Source organism: Chanodichthys erythropterus, chromosome 11 (genome assembly GCF_024489055.1).
Source record: "Chanodichthys erythropterus isolate Z2021 chromosome 11, ASM2448905v1, whole genome shotgun sequence".
Lineage (NCBI taxonomy): Eukaryota > Metazoa > Chordata > Actinopteri > Cypriniformes > Xenocyprididae > Chanodichthys > Chanodichthys erythropterus.
The window spans coordinates 49,627,667-49,652,450 of record NC_090231.1 but is presented as its reverse complement, the minus strand read 5'-3'; the positions used below and the strand labels follow the sequence as shown (position 1 = coordinate 49,652,450).

Below are 24,784 nucleotides of genomic sequence, written 5' to 3'. Positions count from 1 at the left end.
TATTTAACCATATAACAGGGACAACTTTGTACCCAGAAGTGAGCTAAATCTGACAAAACCTCATTTTGGGACATCCTCGTTTGCAAAAAAAAAAAAAGTTTTCTGAGGGTTAGAGTTATGTTACAGTATTTATAACTAACTGTATATAAAAACATTATAATTGTGTTTGTGTACCTCTACAATCCTGTCTCCTGTTTTTAGTGTGCCGTTGCGTCCTGCTGGACTGTCCTCCAAGATGTGTTTAATAAAGATGCCCCGCATCACTTCTCCGTTGCTAAGGCGACTGCCCATGCCCCGCCCACCAACAATACTGATGCCCAAAGATTTGCCAGCTTCCCTGTGCAACTCCACTCTGAACAAACACACGCACACACACAACATTCAATAAACATCAAGTAATGACAATTTGTCAAACATGTTTTGATCAATAGATTTCACATGACTTTTCCAGTTGCCCTCGCTGATAAGCTGTACAATAAATTTGATGAATAAAATTCAGGGCCTATAGATGATACAAGCCAAGTAAAAAAGAATATGAGTTTCACATACAGTATATATTACAAAACAATTGTTCTCTTTTTTTATCAGTATTTATGGTACTGTTTATGTACTATGACACATTCATTCAATGCAGTCAAGGGCATTTTCATTTACTGTTATAATGCCACCTTCTGCGTGTTTTCTTTGCATGTCTTAAATGTATTTTCCAAGTTTTGTCAAGCAGAGGTACAAATTCAGTGGCATGTGGGATCTGACTCATAACTTTTTGATTGCAAGCAATGAGTTTTAAAAACAGAACCAGTGATTAAGTGTAAAGTATATGTACAATCAGTCAGTCTGGCATTTTAAAATCCAATATTTGATCAGCCAAAATTGGGTGAGAGTCAGACAAAGTGTTGCCAATTTAACGTCCCACAACTGATGGACATTTTCGCGGTCAACTTTGTTGCTGTGTTACAGTTAAATCAGTTGGCATATGAAAAATCTTTTGATAAATTTTGCCAGCTGGGTCATAAGATTATCAGGCCAAAATTTGCTCCAAACGGTTTTAAGGACAAATATTAAAAACACTACCAATGTTAGAGCAACTTTTATATTTGCACTCACCTCCGTGGTGGATTCCAGTTGTTGGAAGCTGCTGTCTGTCGTTCACTCTCCTGTCCCTCTCCATCTTCTCTCTCTGGAAGATCTGAGACCATCTGACTAAACCCCAAAACATAAACCTCTTATATTTCATTCATTTTACAGTCAATGAAGCTGACAGGAGAATGTGTGTGAGTGAGGTACGTACTGTTGAGTGTTGTTTTTGCCATCAGATAGATCATCACTCTGGAGCTGCTGGCTTGCCCTGTATTCCTCTAAATATTCTGCAGGTACATATGTGATTCTGCACACACAATCACATGACTCATAAGCATATGATAATATTTTGCTCATCAGACCTGTCATCAACACTACTGGAATAACACTTTAAAGAAATGCCCTGAGCTCATTCAACAGCATTATGCAACATTATGCAATAAATGCTTTCAGTTGAGCTTAAATTGCATTGACTGCGTTTTGTTTTTTCAGATTTATGGATAATGTGCAATGTTTTCTGCCTATCTCTGCCCAAGGTGAAATAATAATGAAATCTAGCAATGTGATTGTCAACAACAGCCAGCGTTTTATTGGTTAGTAAATGAATGTGTAACAGAAACACAATTTTCTTTTTCTGTTGCATTATCAAAAATCAAACCAAATAAAATCAGACTCAAAAGCAAGACTGATAATTTAGTTTTAGATAATTTCCATTTTTATTTTATACATCATCAGTTCATTGTAAAACTGATACATTTAGATTTTTTGATGAATAAAAAGTTCAAAAGAACAGCATTTATTTCAAATAGAAATTTTGAAACATAATAAATGTCTTTAATCTCACTTTTGATCAATTTAATGGATCCTTGCTGAATAAAAGTATTAGTTTCTTTGTGATTGTCAACAACAGCCAGTATTTTATTGGTTAGTAAATGACACATTTTTCATTTCTTTTTGCATAGAATCAAAAAAAAAAAAAAAAAAAATCAAAATCCAAATAAAATCAGACTCAAAAGCAAGCCTAATCATTTTGTTTGATTTTTTTTTTTTTTTGCCGATCAGGAATATAAAATGGAAATAGTTTATTTGCTTCATCAGTCCATTGTAAGTGAAGATGACAGATCTAATGTAGGTAAATCAAACCTTGTTTTGAACAATTCATGCATGTAGGCAGAGAGATCAAGACATTAGTAATCATGGCACATCGATGTGAATCAAATATTCATTATCTGCACGTTCACTGAAACGCTTCATTAATGAACGAGAATCGATGGCTGGAAATCAAATCATTGCCATGAGAGAGAGAGAGAGATGTTAGTCAAAGATGAACAACACAATACACATGATGTTAGCAAGAAATGACGGCCTGGAATGTTAACGATGGAACAACAGCCTCTTGAGAACAAGAATTCATGTTACCAAGGAAACTACAACCTGCTCTAACACTGCTTGTTACTGATGAGGAAAATACAGTGTCCTTGACTTTGACTAAAATGTGAGTGTTTAACATTAGTAGGGTCAAATCCACTATGCAGTACAATTATATCTGTATCAAAATTTGTCTTCATACACTGGTTAAAGTATCACAGTTAAAATTTAAGTACTGTCCCATCCCAGGTTAATATGAAGATAAAACTATAAGAAAGCCATTTGTATGATGACTTCTTTGAAAAGTGTATCCACTGTGATGACAATCATTATTCACATATAACTTCTGCTTGGTAATCCTAGTGTTGTAGGCCTTACACACTTCAGCTTTAAGTGAACATGTGGTGAATTGTAAATCATTTAGCTACTTTGGTGTGAATAAATGTTGCCTTTTTTGCCATGTTCACAGGTACTGCACTAACTGGTAATGTATTCAATATTTTCAGGTGTTTTGAAGAAAACAAGTTTTAAAAAAATGTTTTAATTGTGTTCAGTGTCACAGGATCCTTCAGAAATCATCATAATATGCTGATTTGCTTCTCAAGAAACATTTCTTATTTTTATCAATGTTGAAAACAGGGGTGCTGCTTCATATTTTCATGTAAACCATGATACTTTTTTTCAGGATTCCTTGATGAATTGAAATTTCAAAAGAACAGCATTTATTTGTAATAGAACATAAATTGTAACATTGTAAATGTCTTTCCTGTCATATTTGATCATTTTAATGCATCCTTGCTGAAAAAAGTATTTAAAAATCCTATATCTAAGTATAAAAAAGTATAATATTTTAATGATATACAAAACTGATTGTTAATATTTTTGATCCTTTCACTGCAAGCAGGAAGACTATGAAATAGATGAATTGAGTCAGATGAATATGGTCATCTTCTCTTTGGTGTCATTTCATAATGCCAATTACGCAAATGTAAAAAAAAAAAAGCAAAACCAGAAGTGAAACAATTTACAGTAATCATAATCAACATAATTTGATCAAATAATTGTGACATGCCTAGATATATACTTTAAAAAAATTTTTTTTTTAAAAAAGGTACTGCATAACAGAAATGACCTAGTAATTGACATTGCTGTTTTGGAAAGACACAAGGGTGAGTAAGTGATGACAGAAATGACATTACTTGAACTATCCCTTTAAGACTGTTGCCAGTCGTTAAGCTTGTGTGCGATTACAACAGAATTAAAGGAGGAACAATCAGACTTTCTGGATAAACCTCTGTAGCGAAAGCCCAAAATACAGAACAAAATGAATGCAAGCAGGGAGTGAGACAGACAAGGTAAATCAAACCCAGATGAAGGGAGTACTCACACAGAGATGGGACTGTGCTCTTCCCCCTCAGCACCTGTGGATCTGGAAACGTGAAGAGCAGTTTACAGACGGCAGCCGACACAGATGCGGCTGCCATCAGGATGCAAAATAAAGCAACTTACTACAGCTAGTACAAGCTCTCTGCTGTAAGACGAGTTCTGCATTGGGTTCCCTTGTAAAAAAGAAGTACGCTTAATTGTATTTTAATGAGCATTTTTAGTGTACTTTACATCTGAAAAGAATGTTTTTTAAAAAACTGTAATTGCAGATAATATTAATTAAATAAAAGGTCACTTAAATGTACTTAAAGAGTGTTTCTTAACACACTTAAGTACACTTTTAAAAAGTGCACTTTTTAACAATGTCAAATTAAAACATTTACTTTTAAAGTATTTTAAATCATTGTTTTAATAATATTTTGTCGAACTTTAAAGATGTACACTTAAAGATGTACACTTATTTTGATGTGTTGACTATCATACTAAAGCACATCTGAAGTACTTGATTGGAATTTTAATTATAGTGTATTATTGCGTTTAATCACATTTAATATCAAGTTAAAATATTTTAAATGTAGTAAATTGCAGTTTCATCATTACAAATGTGTAATTACACTAAATGTGACATACAAGTTAAAGGTACAATTTGTGATATTTTTTTCCGCTAGAGGTCGCTAGAAGCCTATTCAAAACAAAGGCGTAGTTTGATGACGCCAAGTTTTAGAGCGGAAACTTGGGACATGTGGTCTCTATCTCAACGGACGGTGCAAAAGAATAGGGATTGGAGTCTGGAAGAACTCATGTTCGTGGATGCGATTATTAACGTTACTGTAGTGTGAAGCAGAGCAGGACCGAGTGTTGCGGGAGCTGAACGAGGAGCTGGAGCGATTGATCAACACACGCCTCACGAGCAGCGGGACTTTTATTATGACACAGTCGCCGGCGCCGCTTCCGCTTTTCCGGTCATGAGTTTACGGGAGCTGTCCTTGTCGACAGAACCAGCGGCAGATGGTAAACAGTAATTATGTTCCATAAATAAGTAACACAATCCACCATAAAACGTGCAAGAAGTAAATAAGGAACTGCTTGAAGCAAGCTAGTGGTTTGCTGAACGCTAGACTCTACTTCCGCATTTGTCCACGGCACTGTTGTCATGTGGTTTCTACGTCAGTAAAGGCGGTAACAAAGGTAACTGACGTCATTGACAGGCGACTGCACTGCCCCGTGTCACTGTTTAGAATGGGAATTTTCTCATGATTTACAAGTAGTTGAAAACATTAGAGATATTGTTAGTAATCAACTGGACAAAATATATCACACTAGCCTAGTGGTTTTTGGATATTTTACTGCAAAAATTTTACATATTGTTCCTTTAACAGAAATGTTTTCCATACAGTAAATGCTCGTCAGCAGTGCACTTTACCTATATTTCAAAGATAACAGAAGTAATTATGAAATTTCATATACAGATGCACTTAACTTCCACTTAACTGTTTCAAAAAAGCACTCTAAAGTTCAGCTAATTGGATTTAATATAAATTTATTTATAATTATTTTTTGTTTAATTGCAATTAACATGCAAATAAGCGTTTGAAAACATAATACTCAGTTCACACTGAAGTATTGTCTTTTAAAGTATATTATTTACATAATAAGTATTAAAAGTATGCTAAAGTGTACTTCTTTTTCACAAGGGTTCTGGATCACCATTGGGCACTGATAAGCCTGTGCTGGTTTGTGTGTAATATTTTATGAATGTTTGTTTAACCTTTTATCATGAATGTAAATTCTGGAGTTCTGGTGAGGTTAATGGCTCTGTTAAATTGGCAGTACTCCTAAAAAGCAATTAACCATACTCCCTGACCATACCTGTACATAAACTTCATTGTAGCAAATTTTTCCATGCGATTCAAACTTGAAGTGTCATCAAAATGTAACACGATTGACAAGCTCTCAAAACATGTTACCAGACACAGAAAAAACAGCAAGATGCACCGCAACATCCAAATATGCCTGTCTGCATGTGTGCAAAGAAAAAAAGACGCTGAAGTCACCCCTCGGTCATTCAGACCTCTGTCTGACCAGACCTGAGAGACTTACACTACTGTCCAAACATTTCTTTTTATATAATGTTGAAAACTCCTTCACTGCTTAATATTTTTGTTGAAACCACAATGCATTCTTTGATGAAGTTCACTTTTGATCAAATTAATGCATCCTTGCTGAATAAAAGTATCAATTTCTTCAAGTAAAATCTTACTGATCTCAAACATTTGAACAGTAGTGTATGTTCACTGATATGGACTGTTATTATCCATGTGTCAAGAAAATAAAATAGAAAGAGGCTGATTTCTGCCTGAGAAGTTAAACAGAAGCTAAACTGAAATTACTTAATTAGGGTTTGTTTGAAAATCTCACCCCATGTCTGGTCCAATCAGAGAGTGTCTGCGCAGCATGGCTCGCGCCTGTGCGTTGGTCAGATTTCCTGTAAGTTCTCCATTGATGGCCAGAATAAGGTCGCCGACCCCGAGTCGCCCGTCACGGCTGATGGAGCCACCGTGAATGATGCTGCGGATCAGCATACCTGCTCCATCCTTCAGCGCACACACGGTCATACCTGTAACACACTTGACATGAGTATAACTTACAAAATCACATTCTGTAATGACAGGTGTGGACATTAGGGTCAGGCAAAATGTGCTCCCTTTAAATCCATAAGATGGATGAAATAAAAAGGTCACGCACCCTATTGGAATTTTAGTATTATAGTAGTAGTAAGTATAATATTATAGTATTCATAAATATTTTGAACTAGCTTTTAAATTTATATTTTCAGTTTTCATTTTAAATTTAGTTCAAATTTTAGTCGACTTGTGTAGACCGTCTGCCTGGAAGCTATTTATTTTAATTTATACATTTATAAAAATTTTAGCGGCATCTAGAAGTGAGATTGCAAACTGCAACCAACGGCGCTCACCTCTCTCTTTTGAAACAAAATAGAGAAGCTATGGTGGCCGTCTGGCCAACACAAGACAAAGATGTCGTCGTCTGAGACAGCAGAGAGTACGTTAGCCTGTCAAGCAATGAGGTTTCTTCTTACTTCTAACAAAGAACAGTCTCTTCTTCTAATAAACCAGACGACTAATACTACTACTTCTTCCTTGTGCGTATTCAATGTAATGACGATGCAAGCTGCCTCTAAAAACATGAAAGAATTACAGAACAATATAGTGTTGAAATGCGGTCTGTAGAAACAGGCCGCCGCAAAATGGCGACTTAACATGTAGGGATCCACGGTGTATGTAGATAGAAATGGCTCATTCTAAGGTAATAAAAACATAACGGTTCATTATGTAAGGTCTTTATATACCACTGAAAACATAGTTATGTATATTATATTGCATTTCTGTCAATAGATCCTCCCAAATTTTACACATTGCACCTTTAAGTAAAATCTTTAAAGTATATTTTTTCTGTAATAAGTACTGTTTAAAAAAATGCTGAAGTGTACTTCTATTTCACAAGGGACTACACATTCCCATGCTCATACCTAGACTTGAGCTGCCCTTGACCACAGTGATGGTCCTCTCAAAAGTGCTCCCCGCAGTGACGTTTAGCTGCTGGGTCTCATCCGTGGTTTCAGCTGGAATGAAATCCTCTTCCTGTGAGGGGAAAAGGATAGAATCCTCATCAAAAACAACATCAAAGACTGAAGTCAAGGACACAGTGTGATGAAAGGAGTTGAGGTCAGATTGTAAGGGTCTTGTGGGAAGGCAAGAAGGATAGGCACAGGCTGGTGATACTAGATTAGCAATGATATGTGAGTGGTGCTTGACTTGACTTGCAAAACCACAATGTTGGAGTAGTGACTTTCCCAGTATTTACTATTACTAAGGTTTTTTGAGTGGGTTTTATGGTAGTAGTATGCCAGCGTAATTTGGGGGAAATTTAATTGCAATTTTTCTGCTAAAATTCCGATGTAAAAAGCCATTTTAAAGCTCCAGGTTTGCTGTGCTTGTTTGTAGGCCAAGCATAATGAATTACACGTATAGCTATAATAATAATAACAATAACTTAAAAATATTAAACAAAATAAGAAATATTGCTATTTGTAATACTTCACTCAAAATTAAATATAAATTGAATATTTTATAATATAATAATAATTGTATATTATATTAATTATATTTTATATTAAAAGTTTTATTACATTTTATTAAAAATATTAAAATAAGAAATACTATTATTGTAATAGTTCACTGCAATTAATAACCATTGTTATTATTATTATTATTGTTAAAATGTATCAGTATTGTAATATTTCACTGTAAAAGATATTTAAGACATAATACAATAACTTTAAAATAAATATTTAAGAAAAAATATAATTTTATTTTACAGTACAAAAGTAATTACAATACTAATATTTATGTCTGTCTCCTTTTCAGTTAAGCCATCAATCTTTTATTTTGGCAGGAAACCATAGGAAGCCTTTAATGCTTCTTTTTAAATGGCAATAGTCGGTTTATAAGTGATCCTAATTACATTTTTGGAAAGATGGTTGCTGCATGTTGCATTCACAAATGTACATTGTAAGAAGTGATCTAATGCAGGGATGGAGTTTGTATGGAGCAGCATTTAACTGAGCCGATCATGAGCTGGTAGAAAGAGCCTTCAGTCTGAAGCATGCAGTTCATATATTTATTTAATTAACATCACAGTCTTTATGATTTGATAACCACACAAAGCCATATCAGGATTTCGGTTTCATGCTATATATAGAAAAATTGTTCAAGAAAAACTTGGATAAGACAAACATCTGCAGATTTATATCCACAATTACAGTCAAATCAGAGGCAGATAATCTCCTGATAAACAGTGGTGTTAATGACCTGCTGAAGTGCAATAATGGCAGAAACAATCTTTGGTGAGAGCCAGGGGAGAGTGTTTCCGAATGTAGCCATGATTCATACAGCTGTAATTGAGTTTGCTCGTGCAGAATGATTCAAGAGGGACCGAATCACTCAGCTATGAATCTGAGCAGAGACATCCCAAAGCACGAGCCATAAAAACGCAAATAAAGCACAACTGAGGGGACATGAAACAATATAGTCACAAATTACAGCACAGAAAGCTTTGGGCCTGTGGCATGCTGGTCTGGAGAGAGAGTCAGGAGTGAATGGAGCTATTTAGAAAATGACATGAGAGGAGATATCAGGGTTAATTACCATCAGAAATGTATCTAGGAAATATAAAAATTGCTAAGTTTTTCCTTCAACATCACAGTGTGGAAACAAGCATGCTTAAAGGGTTAGTTCACCCAAAAATGAAAATTCTGTCATTAATGACTCGCCTTTGTGTCGTTTCACACCCATAAGACCTTCATTCATCTTCAGAACACAAATTAAGATATTTTTTGATGAAATCCTAGAGTTTTTTTTAATCTCCCATAGAAAGCAATGAAATTACCACAATTAAGGTCCAGAGAAATAGTAAAGACATTGTTAAAAATATCAATGTGACTACAGTGTTTCAACCTTAATGTTATGAAGCAAAAAGAATACTTTTTGTGCACAAAAACAAAACAAAAATAATGACTTTATTTAACAATTTGAACTGTTGTCATACGCAGTTGACGTAGCAAACGCAGTTCAGGTTTCCGTTTTTCCGTCTGAATGCCGGCTCAGTATTGGCTGACGCTGTACACGTGAGCAGCACGATGCATGCGTGTGATACTGACGCAGGAGCGGTCAATAATGAGTCGACGTTCGGACGTAGAACACGGAAGCACTGCACTGTGTTCACTATGTCACCTGCATATGACAACAGCTCAAACTGTTAAATAAAGTCATTATTTTTGTTTTTGCTTGAGTAATTAATGACAGAAATTTCATTTTTGGGTGAACTAACCCTTTAATTGCCACTTTTAAGGTCCAGAAAGATACTAAAGAAATTGTTAAAACAGTCCACACGACTGCAGTGGTTCAACCTTAATTTTATGAAGCGAAGAGAAAACATTTTGTGCGCAAAAAACAAAACAAAATAACAACTTTATTTAGCAGTATCTTCTCTTCTCAAAAGTATACAATACCAAAGGTGTCTTAGTTTGTTTAAGTTTACTAAAGCCAAAACTGAATCTGATTGGACATGAAATGTGCATGTTTAAATATGATTTGTTGCTAACCTTAGGTGTGGAGGCCTGTCTGGTCATCTGATCAAATCTGGTCAAATCAGTGCTGCAGAAACTGCCATGTTCAGCGATCATTGACTGCAGCAGCTCGTCCTCCTCCTCGAGAAAATTACGCTCAAATGCCTTTTCATCAGACAGGTCTAAATCACTGGAGTCGATCTGGAAGTGATGTTACGTAGATAAAAATGATAATAGCATCAGAGAATGATAGTTCAAATAGCTTGTTACGATGACAACCCCCCACCATGGACTTTGCAATATTCTTTTTGAATTTGAATGACTTTTCAACTTTTCATCTTTTGCTAAGCTTGGTCTAAAATGTTATTCATCCAAAAAGTGGTGTCTGTGTACTATGAACGGTGACATATCGCTCCTACAAGAACGTTGCACTAATAACATGCTTTGATAAGAATAGTTTTGTTGTGTTTTATGAGCACTGACCACTGCAGGCTCAGCACGGAACACAACTTCCTCCTCCTCCTCCTCATCATCATCACAGCCCTCCGTCAGGAACAGAGCCGAGAAGATCAAGGAGGAAGAGCCATCCTCATCCTCAGTCTGTTAAGACAGGTAAGTGTCACCTTTCGAAACTTGTGACCATCCACTCAATGATGATGTTTATATCACACTAAGGTTGGGCGATATAACCAGAATCTGGTATATCATGGTAATAAATTCCAATATGTATGTATATATCAGTGGTGTGCGACCCATATAAGCTGCGAATGCTCTGCATACCCAAGCCATTCATGGACTCGCTAATTATTATTAACACTATAAATTACTATAAATTCCTTTGTTTGAGGTATACCATAAAGCTTACATAATATAATGTTGGTAATGAGTATGCAACTGTTCGTCATATATTTATCTGCGAAACCACAGTAATTTTCTTAAAATCTGCTAGTGATGGAGGGTTCCGGGCACGCTATGCTCTGGTGTGTATCGTCATCACTGTCATGCGTTCTTATTGGTTTGCTGGCCTATGAAGCAAAGAGTATAGAAGCCAATATAAAGTCTTTGTATTAAGTATTGAGAGCGCAGGGTATGCTGTCCGCGAATCACTTGCCCAAGAGCAAAAATGTGCTGATGCTGCCAGGTCTCGATTTCTCCAAAAATCACATTATATTGGAAACAAAATTATGTTGTACTTATTGTTAATTCTTAATTAAATAAATAAATATAAAAAAAACTCTTCTGGGATACATTTAAACTTGTCTTAGTGTTGTTTAGATCTGAGACTTTTACTAAGCCGACGTGCCGTACCGTTTAAAGGTGCCCTAGAACCAGTTTTCACAAGATGTAATATAAGTCTAAGGTGTCCCCTGAATGTGTCTGTAAAGTTTCAGCTCAAAATACCCCATAGATTTTCTTTAATTAATTTTTTTAACTGCTTATTTTGGGGCATCATTAACTATGCACCGATTCAGGCTGCGGCCCCTTTAAATTGCACGCTCTTTGGCATGGTAACTTTAACCACATTTAACAGTACATTAGCAACATGCTAATGAAGCATTTAGAAAGAAAATTTACAAATATCACTAAAATATCATGTAATCATGGATCATGTCAGTTATTATTGCTCCATCTTTCATTTTTCGCTATTGTTCTTGCTTGCTTACCTAGTCTGTTGATTCAGCCGTGCACAGATCCAGATGTTAATACTGGCTGCCCTTGTCTAATGCCTTGAACATGAGCTGGCATATGCAAATATTGGGGTCATACATATTAATGATCCCAACTGTTACTGTTTTTCGGAGGTCTTTTAAACAAATGAGATTTACATAAGAAGGAGTTTGAAACTCAATGTATGTATTTTCCATGTACTGAATTCTTGTTATTTAACTAAGCCAAGGTAAATTCAATTTTTGATTCTAGGGCACCTTTAAAGGTATGTAGTTAGTGCAGCAGCGGTGCCACCTACATTAGAGGAATCATAAAAATACACCATATTTTGCAAACGGTCCTTTGTGCACAATCACAGCTTTTACAGGTGATTATGATGGCATGTCTCAACAGGTAAATATAGGCTACTTTCAATAAAAGGTCCAACATATTAGAAATACTTTTTACTGTGTTATTATATGTGTCAAGAGAGTAAGCAACTGAGTATCTAACACTCTGTGTAGAGTGAACATGAGCATTTAGCTTATTATAAACAAATCCAGAGTACATTATCTGCACCGGACACGGTTTTGACATGACAGCATACACGGTTAAAAAGTCACCGCTTACCACTGGTATATACAGTTGTGGCCAGAATTATTAGCCCTCTTCATAAATATGATCAAAGATGACTCTAAAAATAAATCTGCATTGTTTATCCTTTTGCTCTTTAATTAAAAAATCTAACCTTTCATTGAAGGAAAAGAATTGAAAGTGTGTGTGTGTGTGTGTGTGTGTGTGTGTTATTTCTTAACATTAAGAAATAAATGTTAAGAAATAACATTAAGAAATAAATGTTTTTCTCCAAAACACGTTGGCCACAGTTATTGGCACCCCTAGAATTTTTTATGAGTAAAATATCTCTGAAGTATATTCCCATTCATATTTACATTTTTTTAGCTCACCAGGGTGATCATGAACATGAAATTGTCCAGCCATGACTTCCTGCTCCACAGGAGTATACAAATGAGGAAACACAAAGGCCAAATTCCCTTAATCATTCATCACAGTGAATAAAACCAAAGAATATAGTTCTGATGTGCAGAAAAACATTGTTGAGCTTCACAAAATAGAAAGTGGCTGTAAGAGAAGACATAAAGCATTGAAAATCCCCATTTGCACCATCAGGGCAATAATTAAGAAGTTTCAATCAACTAAAGATGTTAAAAATCTGCCTGGAATAGGACATGTGTCTAAATCGTCCTAATGCGCAGTGAGGAGGAAAGTTTGAGTGGACAAAGACTCTCCAAGGATCACAGCTGAAGAATTGCAGAAATTAGTTGAGTCTCGAGTCTCAGAAAGCCTAAAATAAAAAGATCAAAAGCACCTACATCCCCACAAGTTGTTCTGGAGGGTTTCAAGAAAAATCCTCTGCTCTCATCCAGAAACAATCTCCAGCATATTCAGTTGTCAGACAAGACTGGAACTTCAAACGGGACCGGTTTGTATGGTCAGATGAAAATAAAAAAAATAACTTTTTGGCAGCAAACCCACCAGATGGGTTTGGTGCACACATGGATAAAAAGTGCCCCATGCCCACGGTTAAATATACTGCTGGATCTTTAATGTTGTGGGCCTATTTTTGTGCTGGAGGTCCTGGACATCTTATTCAGATACAAGGTATCATGGATTCTATCAAATACTAACAGATAAAAAAATCAAAAACTGACGCTTCTGCTAGAAATCTTATAATGGGCTATGGTTGGATCATCTGTCGGGACAGTGATGCTAAATAAACATCAAAACCAACACAAAAATGTGTCACTGAGCACAAAATGAAGCTTCTGCCATGGCCATCCCAGTTCCCTGACCTGAACCCTAAAGAAAATTAGTGGAGTGAACTGAAGAGAAGAAGCACCAACATGGAGCTGGGAATCTGAAGGATCTGGAGAGATTCTGCATGGAGGAATGGTCTCTGATCTCTCCTCAGGTGTTCTCCAAACTCATCAGACATTATAGAAGACGAATCAGAGCTGTTCTCTTGGCAAAAGGAGGTTGCAAAATTAATTGAATAAAAGGGTGCCAATAATTGTGGCCAACGTGTTTCGGAGAAAAAGATTTATTTCATAATGTTACCCCCCCACACACACTTTCAATTCTTTTCCTTCAATGAAAGGCTAGATTTTTGCAAATTTTATAAATTAAAGATCAAAAGGATAAACAATGCAGATTTATTTTTAGAGTCATCTTTGATCATATTTGTGAAGGGTGCTAATAATTCTGGCCACAACTATATGTATATATGTGTATCTATATTTCGGGTAAGAAATTAATACTTTTATTCAGCAAGGATGCATTGCATTAATCAAAACTGACAGTAAAGACATTTATAATGTTATAAAAGATTTCCATTTCAAATAAATGCTGTTCTTTACAACTTTCTATTTACAAAGAAACCATCAAATTAGCATACAAGAATTTCTGAAGGATTCTAAGGTAGGGTTAGTGTAGGGGGATCAAATATACAGTATAAAAACCATTACGCCTATGGAATGTTCCCATAATGTTAGGAATACTTGTGTGTGTGTGTGTGCGCATTTTTTTGTGATTTATGAGGACACAAATTTGTGTACTGACATGGGTATTACACTGGTATTACAACGTAAACATGAAATATGACGACATTTCATGAGTCCTCATATTTAAAACAGTTTTAAAAACATACTAAACAATGTTTTATTAAAAATGTAAATATGCAGAATGTTTTCTGTGATGGGTAGGTTTAGGAGTAGGGGTAGTGTAGGGGGATAGAATGTACAGTTTGTATAGTATAAAAACCATTACGCCTATGGAATGTCCTCACTAAGATAGCAAAACAAACCTGTGTGTGTATGTGTGTGTGTGTGTGTAAAAATTCTGCAGAAATTTTATACAACACCATAAACTAAAGGTCCCGTTCTGCGTGATCCCATGTTTCAAACTTTAGTTAGTGTGTAATGTTGTTGTTAGAGTATAAATAAAATCTGTAAAATTAAAATTAAAGTTTAAAGTTCAATGCCAAGCGAGATATTTTATTTAACAGAAGTCGCCTACATCGAACGGCCAGTTTGGACTACAGCCCTCTACTTCCTTCTTTAATGACGTCACTAAAACCGTTTTTTGACTAACCTCCGCCCACAGGAATACACAAGAGTTGCGTTTGTAGAGTGTGTTTGTCGCCATGTCGTCGAAACGCTGTTATTTTCATCCCACAGTCCAATCAACTTTGTTTGGCCTTCCCAGGGAGGCTGTACTTAGAGATCAATGGTTACAATTTATGTTTAACTCGGTTCCCGAAAATTATAATTGTGGTATCCTTACTGCAATAGTAAAAGTTGGACTTCAGTGCACATAATGGCCACAAGAGGGGACTATGTTTATGTATATGTCTGTTTTCCGTATGAAGTACTCTTCTGAGTGAGTGCTAACGTTTTACATTTTCTGTCGCTGCTTGTGGAGATTAAAGAGTTCAGTCTCTCTGGAATTATTGTCTTTTGTGTTCATTCGGCACAACACCACAATAATCCACATGTAAAACTATGTGCAGCACACGTTATGGTAAGAGGCGTGACCTTTCCGGGCAAGGAGCGCTAAGCTGCTGTCGAATCACAACACAGGAACCGCTGGCACAATCAGAACTCGTTACGTATTTCTGCAGGAGGGACTTCATAGAACAAGGAAGTCATCAGCCCGTTTTTATGACCGTGGAAACAGCGGTATACAGATAAGTAAATTATGTGAAAAATACTGTGTTTTTTTACACGCGAAACATGAGCACATGTTATATTGCACACTATAAACACAATCAAAGCTTCAAAAAAACACGAAAAACGGGACCTTTAATAATATATAGCAAATAATACTTGTATATGTTTGTTTTGAAGCTACATATACATATTGAAACAATGCGTTTTGCATTAATGTAAAGCAGCCCCACATACTGATGCTATGCAGATATATCTACAGTGGTATAGCAGATTCTTTTGTATGGCACATAACACCCAGACCAAGATCACAATAAAAGACTGAATTTGATTTGATTTGGTTAGAAATCACTGTCATTTTGCATGTTAGTAGTGCAAGGTTGGTTAGCGAGATGAATTGTTTGATTAGACATACCAACACCATAAATATTTATGATCACGTCACATATTTGATGTACACTGTTTTTCCAAAGGCAAGCAGGAAGAAATGCTTTCTCTGTTTCATTGCGGTTCTTGGAAGTGTGTCATTTGAACCATATTAAGAGGTGATGTTACCCAATCGCACTTGTGAGAGCAGAACAAAAGGGTTCGACGCACTCATGCAGTCTAAAGGCGTCTCACGAGATTAAATCAACAGAAAGAAAGTCTTGATCAAATGACCCATAGTGCACTTGACAACCCACCATATACGCTCCAAACTTACGCTCCGAACCTCAAGGCCTCGGGAGAGAAAAAGAAGGAAAGATGCCAAAATGTGCACACAATCCCAGAATAATGGAGCCGAGATAACAGCCTTCGAAAGTTGAAGAGGTTAAGATAAACTACAGCCCCTGAGAGCTCTTCACAAAGATACAGACACACTCCTCTAAGAAGATTTCATTTCCTGAGGCCTTAAAGGACTGCAGACCCGTGTCATGAAATATTCAAAGAACCTGCGAAGGAATCCCGTTACTGCAGACACACGTTTCAATAACACAGAAAATCGTACAGAGGAAAAAGCTGCTTTAGAAAGTAGAGTCTAGAATTTCTTACGGGCAGTGGTTTGGCTACCCCGATGCGGACGGCACCCATGTTTGCTCCCTTCAGAGCCTGCACCGCCTCCTCCAAACTGGCGCTCTCCAGGTTGATATTGTTAACATACATGAGACGGTCTCCCGGCAACAAGCGACCGTCTCGCTCTGCTATGCCTTCGGGAACTAATGACCTAATAACAATCACCGTCTTAAGCGGGTCCATTGGGTCCTGCACACATATGAACACACACACATACAGTTAACACAGTTTAACATTAACATTATCATTATATTAGACCTGCACAATGATGCATTTCATTAGGATGGGAATTGACGTTTCATTTTATAAATACACTGTGTGCAGAATTATTAGGCAAGTTGATTTTCTGATCATATTTTTTTTTCCAAGCACATTTTACCAATTCCAATCCACATCAATCTTAATAACTACTATTAATATTGTTTTTTATCATTTATAAGTGATATATAATTGTTCATGAAGGCTGGAAATGAAAAATGCCTTATATTCAGGTGTGCAGAATTATTAGGCAGGTTTTCTTTTACAGGCAAAATGAGCCAAAAAAGAGATTTAACTCAGATTGAAAAGTCAAAAATCATTAAATACTCATGAGAAGGACGCAATACTAATGCAATACTAGAAATTGCAAAGTTAAAGCATGAACAAGGGACAGCAAAATGCTCATTGGGTCAGCGGGGTCATACAAAAACAGGTCATGCTTTAACTTTGCAATTTCTAGTATTGCATTAGTATTGCGTCCTTCTCATGAGTATTTAATAATTTTTGACTTTTCAGTCTGAGTTAAATCTCTTTTTTGGCTCATTTTGCCTGTAAAAGAAAACCTGCCTAATAATTCTGCACACCTGAATATAAGGCATTTTCATTTCCAGCCTTCATGAACAATTATATATCACTTATAAATGATTAAAACAATATTAATAGGAGTTATTAAGATTGCTGTGGATTGGAATTGGTAAAATGTGCTTGGAAAAAAAATATGATCAGAAAATCAACTTGCCTAATTATTCTGCACACAGTGTATTGGAAGCACATGATTTTCTTGCTATTCACTTTTGTTAATGGTTCTTTACAGAAATGATTCATTACTGACCCTCATCATTCCTACCTCTTATATTATCAGGTATACAAAACAAAGATAAAGTGCACATGTCTCTTATGGTACTTTAATGCTTTTAATTTTTAACATTTTTATACTTTTTTATAATTTTTGGAGCTTGATAGTGTACTTCCCTTTTAAATGTCATTGTATTTCAGTTCATGTCAGACATTCTGATAAACAAAATAAGAGTCGGAACAATATGGCGAATAAAAAAGAACAATATTTATTTTTTAATTTAAAGGTGCCCTAGAACGTTCTTTCACAAGATGTAATATAAGTCTAAGGTGTCCCCTGAATGTGTCTGTGAAGTTTCAGCTCAAAATACCCCATAGATTTTTAAATATTTTTTAAATATTTTTTAAACATTTGTAATGTTTTTGGCGCAGACATTCTTCAGCTGCTACAGTGAGGAAACAGGAATGGCGGACTTCTGTGGCTCACTCAGGGCAGTATCTATGCTAATAGATAATATTAATAATAATTGATATTATTAGATTCATTCTTAAATACTCTGGTTACTTGTGGCTCTTTTCAGAGATGGTAACAGATTTTTTTTTTTCTTGTGCTATAATTGTGTGGCCTGTGCTACAAAACTTTCAACCTCTGTAGCACCAGTGCTATGTGCAAAAAAAGTTAATGTACAGCCCTGGTTAAAGTGTTCTGCCAAATGTACTGACAAGCATTTATGCTTAACTAAAATATACTTTAATATTACTTCTATTGAAACTTGTATGTCATGCATTTGCAGTAACACATTTGTAATGATGAAGTGCAATTATTAACTTTAAATGTTATATCGAATAACACACTACAGTTGAAATTATAATCAAGTGTTTTACATGTGCTTTAGTATGTTAGTCAACATCAAATTAAGTGTACTTCTTTAAAGCACAAAGATTATTCAAATCGATTAAAAATTCACTTAAAAAAAATTTGACATTATTACAAAGCGCACATTTTTAAAAAGTGTACTTAAGTGTGTTGATGAAAGTGTGCTATCTTTAAATGCACTTAAGTGGCCTTTTATTTCATTAATATTATATTATCTACAAGTGCAGTTTTTTTAAAAACATACTTAAGATTTGAAATATACTACATGTGCACATTCAATACAATTAAGCATACTTTTTTCACAAGAGAATGGCCAGCATAATAAAGTGTGAACATATTTTTTATTGCATTATCCTCTCTGGTTCCACTCAACAACAAATATACAGATCAACCAGTGTAGTCTGATTCACAAACAGATGCCTTTCATGAGCCAGTTCCTTAAATGAATCAGTAAAAAGACTCACAATTCAATATCAAACTCGTGAGTTACTGCTTTATGTTTGACTTGTGAAATTGAAATTGACATCCTCGCTTTCTCATGTGATGATCTACATTTTTGGAAGGTCCTCCAAATTTCTTACCTGGTAATCCAGAATGCTGAAGCCCAGCCCACTCTCCCCTTTCTCTAGTTCGATGTCCTGAATCTCCGTTTCCCACATAGCTAATGGCGTTCCGGTGGGCTCTTCAGTCACATGATCTTTCAGGCTGTCTTCTAATTTGCCAGAGACCAGGAAATCCTCAAAATTATCCTGCACCTACACAAACAAGGTGAACACAGCCTTTGTTTCTCATTAAGTCTCAATAATTGTTCAGAAGCATAAAACATAATCTTAATCTACCACATGTAACTGTGTGGATGCAAAACCCACACCGTTTACTGATAGCTAAACTGTGTCAAGCATTTGGGCATTAACGTCTATCCTCTGAGAGCAACTTGAGATGTACAGAGATTATAATGTGTAATCTGATATAATCCCAACAAAGGAAAGTCTGACTGAACAACTCAGGCTCGTGGAAGACAAGAACTAGATCAATATAAAAGAACAATCATAAAACAAAGACATTATTTACATGAAAAATATGGGCTAAATTTGGGCACTTTGGAAAATTCAGTGTTTAGAGGGAAATTTGCTTTTTAAATAAACCGAAACTATCGAAATTAAGTTCCCTTTTGAAGTGGAACTTTGTCTTTGATGTCTATTTGCAACATGTTTTTGAAGCATTGATCACTGTAGCCAATCACAGACATATCTGATGAGCATGTGAACACAATGGCCAATCAGAGGTGTTTACGAATCCACTCAACAGCATTCAATGCATCACATTTTTTAAATTTCAGTATTGAAATTTACATATTTAAAAAATAAAAAAACTTGCATATTACATCTAAACAGGATTTGATATTTAATGAATAATTCAATGTACCTGAACTATGGAATCTGTGGCCACATCATCTTGCTGTGGTTGCTCAGTTTGGCTGTCAGTCATTATAGGGGCGGGTCTACAGCAGACCATGGTGACAGATACAGGAAGTTCTTTCAGTATGTCAACAACCTCTTTGTGATTCTCTCCTCTGAGAGGAATGCCATTCACCTGAACAAAAACACACAAATGTATGAATATTTAAAGTATAATGAAGATATACTAAACACATTATTATTGGTATCAATATGTGTATTTATGCTTTTAAAAAAAATTAAACCAAATATTATACATTGAGGGGACCAAATGCGAAAGTTTTAAGTGTCTGCCATTGACAAATAAAACAGTGAAAGTTTGGGTCAGTATTTTATTTTATTTTATTTTATTTTATTTTATTTTATTTTATTTTATTTTATTTTATTTTATTTTATTTTATTTTATTTTATTTTATTTTATTTATAAGAAATTAATAATTTTATACAGTAAGGATGTATTAAATTGATCAAAAGTGACAGTAAAGACATTTATAATGTTACAAAAGATTTATATTTCAAATAAATCCTGTCTTTGCATCACAGGAATAAATGACATTTTAAAATAAATATATATTACAATACAAAAACATTTATTTTAAATTGTAATAATATTTCACAATATTACTATTTTTACTATTTTTTAATCAAATAAATGCAGCCACAGTGAGCAGAAGAGACTTCTTTTAAAAACATTAAAAATCTCTTAACAACTCCAAACATTTGATTGGTAGTGTATATTTCTGAGGTTCATATTTTGGTTAAGACCTTATTCCAAAAAAGACATTTACATGCCTCGCAGCTATTGGAATATTCCTGTATACAGGATAATACAGTTAATACAGGCATAAACCTAAGGTCTTGTTTGGACTTCTAGAAATGTGAATCTTTGCTTAATCTAGTTTGGACAATTTGATTAATTATAGACGTATGACACATACGTAATCAAAATTAGACCAAATTCCAATATGGTTTCAACAGTTGATTCTTATGGTGGTGACCCTGATGTGTGCTGGTTTTACCTCTAGCAGTTCGTCTCCACTACAGATTTTTCCAGATCGTCCGACGGGTCCCTCGGGAAGTACGGAGCGAAGGAAGTGACGACCGGCACACGCATCCAGACTGATCCCTAAACCGCTGTTCTCACTAAACTTCTCTACTTGAGCCACCTGCACATACATTAACACAGAATGACAGAACCGTTCAAAAAACATCAAACTCATTTCCATCAGCAACAGGTGTCGTCTGCTTCAAAAAAATGCTTCACTCCAAATATACAACCATATTTTGACGTTAGTGGTAAGAAATATCAGATTAAGTGTGTTCTTAACACATTTAAGTACACTTTTAAAAAGTGCACTTTGTAATAATATCAAATTAAAAGAAGGACATTTTAAATCATTGTTTTAATAATCTTTTGTTGTGCTTTAAAAATTGATTTTGATGTGTTGACTAACATACTAAAGCACATGTAAATTATAGTTTTAACTGTAGTACTTTTTTCTATATTACAATTACTGTTAACAATTTTAAATGTTTTAAATTGTACACATTTTCAATTCATCATTGAAAATGTGTTATTATATCTTGAAATCTTAAATTAAATGTTTTCAAACTATTCTTCATCTATGTTTAAAAAAATATCACATGTCCAAGCATAAAGATCTGACCATGGTCTGGATCAACACTGGACTGGTTTTAGTATAGTGTGTGATTGTGTGGCTTTTTTATGTGTGATGGTAACGACATTATTCACTTTTCTGCAAAGACGTTGGAAAAGCCTTAGTCTTGCTAACACAACAAGTTAGCTGGCAGTAAATTAACTTTGAATCTTTAAAAAAGATAATTACATTTTGAATTAAATTTCACAAGTGCTGACTGGTTAAGTACATCTAATAAAAATCTAAATCTAAAAATGAATCACATTTCTGATCATTGAACTGCCATGATGGAGATGTTCTCTCACTTCATTGAGGACATCAATTATTTATCTGTTATAAATAAATGACAAACTATACACATAAATACCAAATTAATTAAAATAGCTACAAATTAAATTGTGTGTAGAGGACAACATTATTAACTATGAAAGGTTCATTAAAGAGACACAATAAAAATGAAAAAAGCATTATTTTTCTTTCTTTCAAATCATACTCTGTGACAAAAATTCTTCTAATTAAAAAATGAAGCATAAACGAGTTACTCACAATGACTTCACTGCAGACACTGAGCTCATTCTGCCACTTCTGCAAAAGTTTGTGTTCCTCCTCTGAGCTCAGCTTAACAGGACCTGAGAGAGACATGACAACATTATCCGCTAGTCTCTGCATGTCAATTCACTGATATAAGTCGTAAAATGGCAAAAGTCTCTCACCGTCACGTCTTTCTGGAGTTCTGATGGGTTGAACCGTGACAGGCTGAGGTTTGGCGTTTTCTTCTGGAGTGAGAAACAGCTTCTCATCTACACACACACACACACACACACACACACACAAAGAACGAAAACACGGTGGTATCAGTGATGTGTAACCATGTTGGTTTGAACTCTCTTTATATAATAACAGGCTTCTTAGGATTGTGATGAAAGGATGAGTGAGGATTTTGACTCTAAATATGGTGCAGCGGTTACGGGACTTGCACACACACACAAAGAGGATCTACCAAACTTTCTTTCTCTTTCTTGTTGGGTTAGATCTCAGCTCTGGCTTTACATTTCTGTTGTAATATCTTCAAGCATTCTCTCCATCTTTTTGTATTTATCATAAAAGGGTTTGCCACATTTAAATACCCCTGGATCTGCACAAACTTGCAGAACACAACAGACCACACTGTAAGGAATATTGTATGTGTGTGCAGCTATACCTTGCATTTCCAGTGTGATCAATGAATTGGAAGAAATTACAGCGCTGATTTTTAAGACCTCTCTTCTGAATCTTTATTTGAACATTGCTCAAGCTATTACACATAATTACACAAAAATGAATGAAAATGCAAAATTTTTAATTTAACTTATGTGATGAAACATGAAGTATATATAAGTTATATAAGAAACTACTGATGTGTTGTCTGTGTGGATCAACAAATGATAGCCTCTCAGGTGTGTGAGAAACATTGTTCAATGCTAGAAAAAAACTGTCCTTATTTCTAGGCAATTTATGTGCCAAAGATGAGGGGCCCCCCAAAGATGTCTAGGTGGGCAGCCATGAAGAACTAGAAATGGAATTTTGAGCCAGAAATGGAACAGTCCCATGATGAAGGTCTAGTGGAATGATGTTGGTGACTGCTGACCTAAAAGTCTCTGAACCTGTAAGACTGAAAACTCCTGAACTAGCCTGATATCTTTCATAGCAGTTAGGATCAATTCTATACGTACAGGACACAGATGTGCCTGCATCATGGTTGAGTCCCAAAACTCCACCAGAAAAATGGTTCTCTGAACTGGAGAAAGCACACTCTCCTTGGGAGTTCAACCTCTGCCCCAACACCTTCATTGAGCCAATTCCTCATATTGAGCCAGTATCAGCCAATCATCTATGTAGTTTAGTACATGGATGCCCTGGAGTCGCAAGAGCCAGAGCAGCATCCATGCACTTGGTGAATGTGCGTGGGGATAAGGCTAGGACCAAAGGAAGAACTCAATATTGGTATACATCAACCCCCCAAAGTAAACCTGACAAACTTCCTGTGTTCTGGCAGAATCTCAAAGTAAAAATAGGCATCCTTTAGATCAATCATCACAAACCAGTCCTCTAACTGGATTTGCAACATGATTAACTCCAGCATCTTGAACCTGTATGTCCGAAGAGTACTGTTCAGGCCCCTCAGAACTGAAATTGGATTCAAACCACTGACCTTTTTGGGTAAAATAAAATACTGGCTGTAGAACACCGAATCTCTCTCTGGGAGGGAATACTTTTTCTATGGTCCCGTTCGTCAAGAGAGACTACAGTTCTCATTGGAAAAAGACTCCTTCTCACTCCTGACATACCACTCTAACTACTATATCATTGAACTGAGCTGGGTGGAAGGCAAACTGAATCCTGTGACCTTTTCTTATAGTATTCAGAACCCACTGAGAGACATTCAGCAGTAGATGCCACGCTGCCAAGAAGACTGAAGAAAAAAGAAGAAAACTGACCTGTTTGGTGCTCTGATTGGAAGAATCGCTCTTGAGCAAAGATGGGACTGGTAGCCCATTGGGCACCTCCACCCTCTGAATCACAGTTAGTGGCAGGGTAAGTGGAGATGCCTGCCAAAGGCCCCATGGTAGGTCGGGCACACAATCTAGTGGTGTGTACAGACCTCCCTCAGGAGGGGTCACCTTTGGTGAAATTGGGGCATCCAGAAGGAAAACGTTGTCTCTTTCATTTATCCCCATTAGGTTGAGTCACAGGTGCCTCTCCTTAATGACAATAGCAGCCACTGAATGGCCAATGGCACGGGCTGTCTGCTTGGTAGCACAGAGGGTGAGATCTGTGGCTATCCTTTACTTCTTTAGGGGCTAATTCCTCACCAAAGTCCAAATCTTTAAGTAGGAAAGCTTGGGAGGCCTGACTGTTGCAGCATAGGTGTTACCCACAAGGGTAGATGTTACTCAACAAGGCTTGGTGGGTAAGGCTGGTTTCCTCCACGATAATGCATTTGAGGGGGGAGAGATAGCCCGCAAGCGTCTCTTCTAACCTTGCCATTGCCCCGTACCCATGCTTGTGCATACCGACCACTGTAGAGTAAGTTGAGGTGGCCTGAGTATGTACACGAGCCGAGTACGGATTCATCTAAGACCTTGACGACTCTGTGTGGAGGTCAGGGAAGAACGGAAGATGGCAGCAGAGAGGTTGCTCTCAGCCAGATGTTAAATATCGATTGTATTAGATGGAGTGACTTTCTTTTCATTTGGCCACTTCAGACTCAACTTGGCCACAGCAGGAGTAACAAATTCAAACAGTTCCTTGAAAGCAACACTTGACTGAGAGGA

At 36.0% G+C, this 24,784-nt stretch overlaps 1 protein-coding gene across 7 annotated transcripts in view; it reads right to left on the bottom strand.

Moving 5' to 3' along the window:
• The window catches only part of LOC137030020 (multiple PDZ domain protein), a 129,252-nt gene that overhangs the window by 55,971 nt on the left and 48,497 nt on the right, over positions 1 to 24,784 (bottom strand). For 6 of the 7 annotated variants that reach the window (XR_010896376.1, XM_067399946.1, XM_067399948.1 and 3 more), the window contains exons 12-25: positions 22,184 to 22,270; positions 22,017 to 22,099; positions 20,832 to 20,978; positions 19,781 to 19,948; positions 18,937 to 19,110; positions 16,405 to 16,614; positions 10,466 to 10,582; positions 10,019 to 10,183; positions 7,385 to 7,496; positions 6,253 to 6,451; positions 3,836 to 3,877; positions 1,292 to 1,387; positions 1,108 to 1,203; positions 175 to 352 (exon numbers count right to left, since the gene is read on the bottom strand). Coding sequence is in view for 6 of the 7 variants with exons in the window: in XM_067399946.1 (XP_067256047.1) it covers positions 175 to 352; positions 1,108 to 1,203; positions 1,292 to 1,387; positions 3,836 to 3,877; positions 6,253 to 6,451; positions 7,385 to 7,496; positions 10,019 to 10,183; positions 10,466 to 10,582; positions 16,405 to 16,614; positions 18,937 to 19,110; positions 19,781 to 19,948; positions 20,832 to 20,978; positions 22,017 to 22,099; positions 22,184 to 22,270 (1,874 nt within the window). In the remaining variant the exon portion in view is untranslated. The remainder of the gene's footprint in view (positions 1 to 174; positions 353 to 1,107; positions 1,204 to 1,291; positions 1,388 to 3,835; positions 3,878 to 6,252; positions 6,452 to 7,384; positions 7,497 to 10,018; positions 10,184 to 10,465; positions 10,583 to 16,404; positions 16,615 to 18,936; positions 19,111 to 19,780; positions 19,949 to 20,831; positions 20,979 to 22,016; positions 22,100 to 22,183; positions 22,271 to 24,784) is intronic. The other variant, XM_067399950.1, reaches the window with a different exon arrangement.